Source organism: Sprattus sprattus (assembly GCF_963457725.1).
Source record: "Sprattus sprattus genome assembly, chromosome: 21".
Taxonomy (NCBI): Eukaryota; Metazoa; Chordata; class Actinopteri; order Clupeiformes; family Clupeidae; genus Sprattus; species Sprattus sprattus.
Genome location: NC_137919.1, coordinates 7,087,487 through 7,097,486, shown reverse-complemented (window position 1 = coordinate 7,097,486; position 10,000 = coordinate 7,087,487). Strand labels below are relative to the sequence as shown.

The window sequence follows — 10,000 nt, the reverse complement described above, 5'->3', positions numbered from 1 at the left end:
CAGGTTCAAGTCTGGTCTGATGTAATTTCCCAAACCTTCCCCCATCTCTTCTCCGCCTCGCTTCCTGTCATATCTTCAACAAATAAAGGCATAAAAAGCCCAAAACTAAATCTTAAAAAATTAAAATAAATCAGTGAGTGTAATGGAGGGATATGATGCAGATTATGGCTGATAATGCACAGCGGTTGGTGTTAGGACAGAACTGTGGTGAAATCAAACCTTACACAGACAGGCACAGTCTTCGAGTTTTGGGAGGTGGCTCCATAGGACTGCACATGAAGGGCTTGTGTTTACCCTCTAAGGCCAATTCTATTCTTTTAAATACACACATGGTTGTAATTTCACTTTCCATCCCGGATGAAAGCTCTGGGGAGGATGACAATACAGAGGAATTTGAAGGACAACCGTGTCCGGGACAACTGGGGGAGGGATGCGGAGGCTTCTTTGTGTGAAGTCTGTTATCATTTGTAGACATACAACCAACTAACTACCAGAGGGAGAGGATCTGTTTGGGTTTTATAAAGGTGGATTTTTTCCCCTTAAGCAGACACTTTACAGGAATTGGATTGTTTGCACATGGTAAAATATAAAAAACCTCACACACCCTGTTCTTTCTTTAGGGAGAGGCCAGTTTCAATCTCCCTGATTGTGCCTCTGATGACATCAGTTTTAGTCATGGGCCAGACTGATGCATACTGTGGCATTCTCCACATTGTAATCGGGCCATTTTCCCTGTCTTTGGTTTTTGGTCCAATAAGGTATGATGTCTTATGGTGCTCGTTGGTCCGGAGTATGCATCTTAATGGGCCTGAGCTTCTGAGGTAGCCTTTATGAGCTTATATCACATGTGGTATCAACACTAACGTTTATTGCGAAATATCTCCACAGGACCAGCAATAGACTGGGTTCCATGTTTTATGACAGGTGTAAAAGTATATCAATTGATAACTATATTCCCATCTGTTGGCATGACAGAATTGCAGATTTGGTATACTCACTTGTAGAAATACTTCTTAATTTAGGACCAAGGACGAACTTTAAACTTTTCAATTGACTATTGGAGTTCTGCACATGGTCGACCTATACCTCTATATCACGAGGGCCTAAGGAACGTTTAATTCTTCAGATACAAAAGTTGATTTTCTAAAAGTCTCCATGTAATTTCAAACGAAACTTTCACCAGAGGGAGTCGTGAACTTTAACTGGTTTCTGTTTAAACTGCTTTAAGGGCACCCGTTAAACCCATCCCCCGTTTGGAATAGCGCGAGTTAAATTTGGGACAATGAGATCGTGGAGCATTCCAAGGTTTAAATGTGAAAAGGCGTCTGAATATGCACATGGTTAAGGGCTGTGAAGGCGGATTGAATTACAATGATCTAACCAGTGTTCTTACACCTGAGGGCCAGGGTATACAAATAAGTGGCCATTATTCGACTTGTCACACAAAAGTGTAAACTAACCTGTCGAAAACGACACATAGGCATTGGCCATGTTTAACATCTGTCACGTAAAAAATGTGAAACATTCATTGCATCCATACATTTAATCTAATTTGAAATTCTTTGTAAATTGGTCACGCTTTTACATGTTCAAATATTTTCTTTCTCCGTTCACATGCAATAATATAGAAATCATAAGAATAATAAGTATAAGATTAAACTTGCCAGTTTATTAATATTTACCAACTCAGCATCTCACAGATACGACGTCAGTTTATAACAATGCCAGCACGGAAGGTGGGTGACGAAAAGGTTAACCCATCACCACCGCCTTCGGGAAGGATGAAACTTCAGCCTGAGCTTGGCTCATCGTCACAGCATATAACTTCTCACTGCAGAGTCGTTGGCCAAGAAATACGAACACGGCCCTCCCACGCCTCTCTCAATGAAGTTAACGCACAGTGCTGTATGGACGCAGATTTGATTTGTAACGCATCCACGCCGCTATTGATGTTGTTGTTTTTCTAAGTAGAGAGACAGGAATGCCATGGCCACTCAGAACACCCAGGATTATTATAGATCTGTCAGCAGCGAGTCCACAACATACATGATGGTTCCGGCAAACAGTCGACGGGACGCACCTTCGAAGTTATGGATAGCAATGGTGGTTATCGTTGTGGTGGTTCTCCAGATAGCCTCTACCACCGGACTATTTGTCTACCTTAACATGTCGCTATCACAGGTACGTGTGGATAAGAATATTATTTTCCGAGCTTGCAATAAAAAGCTTTGTGTATTGTGAAAGTCGAGTCGACGAGAATGCAGTAGCATGCAGCGACTTGATCCAGATAAACTAAGTTAGCCGAGTCGAACTCCGTTGCATGTGCATGTCAATAACTTGTGCATTCTCTATCAGACAATTATTAATATCAGCTTGCAAAAGTTAATGTTTGCTTTTAGGCTAGCCTGTGACAGTGACATCCTTTATAGTTCACAAACACATTGGTGCAAAGGCGCAGAGAAGTCGTTTCAAAACAGGCAACTTTTGAAAAAGATGTCTGCTTGCTACATAAATCATAACAGTTTACTGAATCATTCTATAGCCTTGAAAGAAAACCAGCTAGAGGACCTTGCCTAGTAAAAGAAATCTAGATTTAATGGTGGAGATGGAGGTATCTTAGTTTGCGCCTCAAGCTTTTCTCGACCGCAGAGCTGTCAAGCCGAGTATAATGTCTCTTTTAATATTTGCTGTCACAGCCAATTTGAAATTGTTGTGGTCTTTATTTGCGAGCACTTTGATGTGCTCCGTCTTTGAAGAAAGAATGTATAAGATACTTGATGAAAATGAATAGCATAAGATCTCTCAAATTCAATTTTCGTAACGTTTTCGCCGCACCGCTGCCATGTGTTGATTGTGGGTCATGACCATTTTAAACGAGTTTGGAACAGTCACTTGTTTTCATGAGGAAAGCGCGAGCATCAGTCGCGGGTGTGAATATGACAGTGCATTCTCTGTCCAACGCACGCTCCCACTAGCACCTAACAAAATCAAACTAAAAACTTTTCCATCAGATTATATAACTTTGGGTGCAGATAGGGCACAACTTCCAGGTGTCTATTTGACAGAGTGACCATGGTTACAAGGATCCTTCCTTTGCGAGGATCAGCGATGTGCGCGAGAGAGCTGCCGGTGATAGGCTTTCATTCATGAGTGGTTTCCCCTAAATGCAATGAATAAGACGATCTGGATAATGAAACGGGTGATGTCTGCGCCACATGGTGTTTCAAGGACAATAGAGCGGGCAAACAACTGAGTCATAGTCTTTTAAAATAATTCACTGAATGAAAATCAAAAGATTCAAGTAATCCCTGCTGTTTATCATAGGCTACATCTCCTAGGGTGAATATACCCGAGCGCTGTTCGGTGTATCGTTAAGATGTATTGAGTGTGCGCACTTGTAGGCTATGTTAATTCATCTGAGATAGCCTACTTTAAAAGTGGAGATGTGTGTGCAGTGTCACGTCTCAGATACATACAAGAATAATGAAGTCAGTTTGATTTACACCGCACACTCCTCACGCTCGTCAGCGGTTTTTCCCCCCTGAAGAGCGGCTCTATTGTTGGACTTCCCATGGGGGAATCAAAGTCAGTCAGGCAAGTCATCAGTTCACGTAAACAAAGGCTAGAATGCAGCGTGCGGAACAATGCGACTCTTTAAATGAAGTTCGCTGAGCACAGGCCGCTGGTCCGCTTTCCACAGAGCTCTGGAAATGACCTATTTATGTCTCTTTCAGTTCCCAACCGGATCTACATTTGGGTCTCTTGATTGTTTTGAATCAGTCAGTGACTCAGCTTTTGTGTGTGTGTGTGTGTGTGTGTGTGTGTGTGTGTGTGTGTGTGTGTGTGTGTGTGTGAGATAGAAAATGAGAGAGAGGAAGAGGGTGTGGATATATGAAAGAAATGCAGAAAGGGAAAAAGACTGAGAGCAAGTTAGAGAGCGAGAGAGACAGGCAGAGAAAGAGAGTGCTGGAGAGACAGAAATAGAGAGAGTTAAAGAAATAAAGAAAGAGAGGCAGAGAGAAAGACAGGAGGTTAGAGAGCGAGAAAGACAGAGGGTTGACGCAAGAGAGACAGATAGACAGAGAGAGCGTGTGTACAGACAGACAGACACACAGACAGACAGAGGCAGAAGGGGAGAGTTTGAAAGAGAAAGGCAATAGGACAGACAGATAATGAGACAGAAGGACAGACAGAGAAGGAGAGTTAGAGAGAGAAGAAGAGACAGACAGAGAGAGGAGAGTAAGAGAGAGAGAGAGAGAGAGAGAGAGAGAGAGAAGAAGAGAGACAGACAGAGAGGAAAGTTAGAGAAAGAGAGAGAAGTAGAGACAGACAGACAGAGAGAGAAGAAGAAGACAGAGAGAGAGAGGAAAGTTAGAGAAAGAGAGAGAAGTAGAGACAGACAGAGAGAGAGAAGAAGAAGACAGAGAGAGAGAGAGGATGGGAGGCGACATGTCCTGTTTAGTGCCCCCCCCCCCCCCCCCCCCTTCTGTCTGTCTGTGCCTCTGTGTGGCTTGAGCCTGTCTCCAGTGAAGCCCTCATCAACCATAACATCATCTTGTGTAAAGCTATACCCTCCCAGCTAATGTTTAGATTTCTCCCAGAAACAGAGACTCCCTCGCATCCACCTCCCGCGACATTCTTCAATGCCAAAAAACACAGTGTCCTCTTTTTTCCCTCTTCTTCTTCTTCTTCTTCTTTGGTGCTTTCCAGCATCTGAGAGCAAGCACTTTCCTCTCTGGGATTTGGGTAGAGAGCAGAGCTCCCCATGGCAACTAGCCTAGCGCTTTTCCATGACCTCTCATTGTGGCTTCATGTTACGCCATGCAAACTGAAATCTAGGTGGAATCGACCAAGTTGGGTTTTTTTTGTTGGCATTTTTCCTGTCCTTTCTCTGTCTCCACAATCCGGAGGGACTCAAATTCTTCCCCCCCAAAAAAAGAGAGAACAACTGGCATAAGAGAGAGAGAGAAAGAGAGATGCAGATCAGTGTCTCCAAGTTGGGAAGACTGCGAGCCATTCAGATATGGCAAGGGCATTTTTGTTCTCCATGTTAAGGGAGATCCCCGGCGTCCTAATATTAAAATTGATGAGCGGACAGAGACAGACTTGTTGTTTTTCCATTTCTAAATAAAGCTGACACTGCCAGCTTGCCAGCCAACCCCTCCAGCACAATCTCCCCCATTCATCTCTGCCGGCCCTGGGCTGCGTTGCAGATAAAACATCGCTTTCTATTCAAATCAGGGAGACATTAAAAGAGCTATCAAACAGTTTGGGTAAGCAGGGGGGCCTTGTCACAATAAAGCTCAGATGCTACGCAGGGAGAAGACCAAAAAAAAAACACCTTGAAAGAAAATATTTTCTTGGAGCGGACAATGAGAGGTCATCTGGAGGAACATGAGAGGCCGTGAGGGCAGAGAGGGAAGGGAGGAAGCCAATGAGCATCAGTGAAACAGTAAGGAGGAGAAGGAGAGAGAGAGAGGGAGAGAGAAGGAGAGAGAGAGAGAAGGAGAGAGTGAGAGAAGGAGAGAGAGAAAGAGAAAGAGAGGCCTGAAAGAGAAAGGGAGAAGTGAAGATTGATTATATAAGCATGTGCCAGAAATGCTTACACACACACACACACACACACACACACACACACACACACACACACACACACACACACACACACACACACAAGCGCGCGTGCGCCTATGTATGCACACACACACTCACAGATGTGTCCACATGGTGGTGAAAGTTCTCAGCACCAGTGTAAATACTGTGTGCTCACGCACAACATGCTCACATCCAGATGGGACCTTGTCAGAGGTATTCTCCTGGAAGCTGCAAAAAGAGGGAGAAAAAGAAGAATGGATTTCCAAAAAAACAAGCTGATCCCCATCCAGTGCGCACTACAAACTGATGTAAACATTGACCAAAGACTGAAAAGGGAAGCGAAATATGCTGCAGTCTCACTTTTTCTCTCTGACCGTCTGACATTAATGCACCACTGCATAGTTTCTCAAAGTGCTTGGTGATGTTTACATTTGGAAGAGGACCCATAATAATGGCCGGAGTCACACTCCGGCTCTAGCGGCCTTTTATTTTGCCAACGTTTCGGCCAAGCAGCTGCTACGGTCCGCGGAGCTGTTCAGGCTTAGGCCCGAGGAGTCCATTCTCTACTCTCAATATTTACACGAGCACCACCGGCCCCGGGTGGAACATGCATCCATCGAGCACGAGAGAGGGGTCGTTTACTGTAAACAATGATGATAGGGGAAAGACGTCGCAGCACGGTCAGAGATATTCAAGAGGTGGACTCTCTGACTAACCTGTTTATCTCAATCCATAGCTGTCTCCACGCTGCCTGTAAATTTGAGGAGAGTTTTAGTGGCAAAAAAAACTATGGCATTTAAATCATGTGAAGACGGTGCTTGCACAAAGCCTTAAGTCTTTGTTGGTATTTGTGTAGGGCTTTCCCCCCCTTCATTCTTAGACGGTAGCAACTGGTGTTATTGCAGCTGACTTGACACAGCCTCCATTGTCCAGGGCCGCTGTCATTTAAGAGTGGGAATGAATAAGGTGGAAGGCCCACAGGCAGGCATGTCCTCCGCGTTATAAGATTAGACACAATTGTGTGAGTGGGGAAGTTCCTCTCAAATCTAATAAAAAAACCTGGAGAGTGACTGAACCATCACATCCACCACCAACCACCAACCACCACCACCACTGTCCCCACTAGCACTAACCCTGTCCAATTAATCAGTGATAGCCATTTTCATGGAATGTGCTGACTAATAGGAATAGGGTTGGTCTTGTTGACATTAATTCTTGTAGTCATTAAATGCGAGGCTTCTCTGTCTCCTCTGGGAACTTCATTTCCACTGGATTTTTCTTTTCTTTTTATTTCCCAAACTCTCTTTTCGGCTCTGGCAAAGAGAGAGAGAGATCCACCAATTTTGTCTGACAGCTGTGTTGTTAGTCATCCTGCCCACAAATGCCTCACAAGGCTCTCTGGGAGGCAGAATGTGAGGGTGGAAGTTAAAGCAAGAGTTGCCTTGGTTACCCCAAGGTTCTGGTCTACTGAAAGAGGCATCACAATGACCCCCCAAACAATGTTACCTCTTCCGATTGGTCAAACCAAAATTCCAGGAGATTTATGAGCCAATGGCAAGTGCCCAAACACAGTAAGTGATTGTTAGCAAACAGGTAGCATTTTCCCAGAAAAAGCTCTCGTAAACGTCTGTGTCTGAACTCTTACCCTGAGGTGCTGTGGCATGTGAGAACAGGTGTGTGCTTTTAAAGGAAGGACACGTTTGCAGAGACAACATTATCAGTGATTGACGAGAACCCAACACTTTAGTTGTCAGTTGTGTGACAGAATCGAAACTTAAACTCCTGCCCTCACGGTTTCCTCCTCATACCTGGTATCTGATAAGAGAAACACAGCTCTCCACTCATGAGGAGGTTATCTGAAACCCTTAGACCCTTAGTGGGATGGCCAAAGTGGCTGTTTTTAAACTCTTAGGTCACATTAGTTGGCCATTGTGAAAAAAAATGAACTGTTCGTTTTCCACAGTTTCTCATCAAGCCCGGCGCCTCTGAAACACACACTTGTTTGCTTGCGTAAGCAGGGTCAAGCAGGCAGACAAACATGAGAGGAGCCATTTGATCCATTAAGATCCTGATGGATAAAAGTCCTGCCCCGAACATGTTGATTCACTCAGAAATAAGTCACCCAACAGACAGACTAGTCTAGTCTAGTCACAAGTCTAGTCACACTGTCACTATGGGTTTCTCATTAGTTCTTTAAACAGTTCTGCATTTACTTTTGCGTCTATATTAATCACTCATAATTCCTTAAGGTCTGTGAATACAAGACAATACAATACACAGTTGCCAATCAAGAGTGGAACTTAAAAAACATCTAATTAATACTTTCACAATTGGAGAATTTACAGTGGAACCAAAATGACACATAAAATATCCTTTTGGTTCTTAAAATTGCAGGGCCTTTGGGGAATCTGCATGCAGGTGCATGTTTTATAGGCTGCGAGTGGAGGCATACGCTGACTGGGCCCAGATGGAGTCGCTTCACAGTTCCTCCTCTACACTAACCCTGAGACAGACAGACAGACAGACTGACAGACAGACCAACAGACTGACAGAACGACACAGACAGACCGACAGACCAACAGAGACAGACAGACTGACAGAACGACACAGACAGACAGACAGACCAACACAGACAGACAGACAAACTGACAGACCATCACAGACAGACAGACTGACAAAATGACACAGACAGACCGACATACTGACAGACTGACAGACCAGCACAGACAGACAGACAGACAGACCAACAAAGACATACAGATTGACACAGACAGACAGACAGACAGGGATATGCTCAACAGACCTTTTGCTAGTAAGCACAAACCCACCTCCATCTCTCTCCCCGCTGACCTTCTCTCTGACCTAACCCAGAGGGGGAGTGAGATTGGATTGGTCTCTCTCTCTCTCTGTATTACAGTTTCCATCTGTTTGTCAGTCTCTCTGTCTGCTTTCTGATAACACACACACACACACACACACACACACACACACACACACACACACACACACACACACACACACACACACACACACACACACACACACACACACACACACATGCACAACAAACACACGCACCCACACACATACACAAACCTCCGTCATGGATTTAAGTTACATGCCTGGTTTCCCCATTTTTAATCCCCTGGCCTGAAGAAAGTGGGAGGATATGGAGCGTAACGTTCAGCAGTGGTTGCAAGTGGCTCCTCCAGAAGCCGGGAGCAACACTGGAGCATTGTTCCCAATTCCGGTGCTTCTCTCTGGGATTAGGATGGCTTTGTCAGCCTCCTCTGGATCTTTCTCAGTCGCTACGTCTCCGTCTCCCCTCTCTCCTTTCTCTGTGTCCCTTCAGTTCTCTCTCTCTTTCTCCCCTCTCTCTCCCCTTCTCCTACTCTCGTTCCCTCTCTCTCGCCCCCTCTCTTCTCTCTCCCTCTCTCCCCTTCTCTCTCACCCTCTCTTACTCTCCCCCTCTCTCCCTCACTCTCTCTTTCCCCCTTTCTCCAAGCAGCACCTGGTTTTAGACCTCTGCTTATGAACCGTTTTATCACTGCTTTCAGCATTTACATGGAGCTATTGCAATCTCCCTCTTTCTTTTCTATATTTCTCTTTCTTTTCTCTCTCTCTTTCTTTCCTTCTTTCTGTTTCCTCTTCCCCTCCTTGAATCAGCCTTTGTGTCTGTCATTCTTGCCATCTAGTTGTGTTTAAGTGTCTGACAGGCAGCTTGATTCTGTTTCTGGGCTTCTATTTCTGGTATTCTGTTCACCAGTGGTATGTGTGTGTGTGTGTGTGTGTGTGTGTGTGTGTGGTTGTGTGTGTGTGTGTGTGTGTGTGTGTGTGATTGTGTGTGTGTGTTTGTGTGTGTGTGTTCTGAACCTATATTTAATTTGACATAGAACGAGCTGTTCAGTGCTCTGTGATGGACTGCCTTTTGAGCATGTTTAATATGTCACTGTTTCACAGTGCGTCCAATGTTCGTCTCGTCTCGTCTCGTCTCATGTTGGTCCGAAGGTCTGTGGACAAGCTGACCCAGATAACCTTCAGACAGCCACTTCTGTAACAGCAGACATATAACATGGTGACTCAGTTTTCAATGCGAGTTAGCAAAGATATGGGTCTGGTCATTGTGTTTAGTATTATTCATGTATGGAGCTGAAAGCCTGAGTGACTCATTTTTCCATAAAACACCAAGGCGCCCTCATGTACGAGCTGGTTACTCGGAACAGACTCTCAAATCCAGAGGGGAAAACCCTCATTAGATGCACACACACACTCACACACACACACACACACATAGACACTGTTTGGTTCACACACACACACACACACACACACACACACACACACACACACACACACACACACACACACACACACAAACCCTCATTAGATGGCTGATCTGCCATGC

General features: G+C 44.7%; 1 protein-coding gene across 1 annotated transcript in view; it reads left to right on the top strand.

Annotated features, from left to right (window-relative positions):
- The first annotated feature begins 1,852 nt into the window (after positions 1-1,852).
- Positions 1,853-10,000, top strand: part of tnfsf10l (TNF superfamily member 10, like) — a 22,450-nt gene continuing 14,302 nt past the window's right edge. The window contains 1 exon segment of the mRNA XM_080859870.1: positions 1,853-2,181. Coding sequence (XP_080715996.1) covers positions 1,987-2,181 — 195 coding nt within the window. The 5' untranslated portion in view covers positions 1,853-1,986.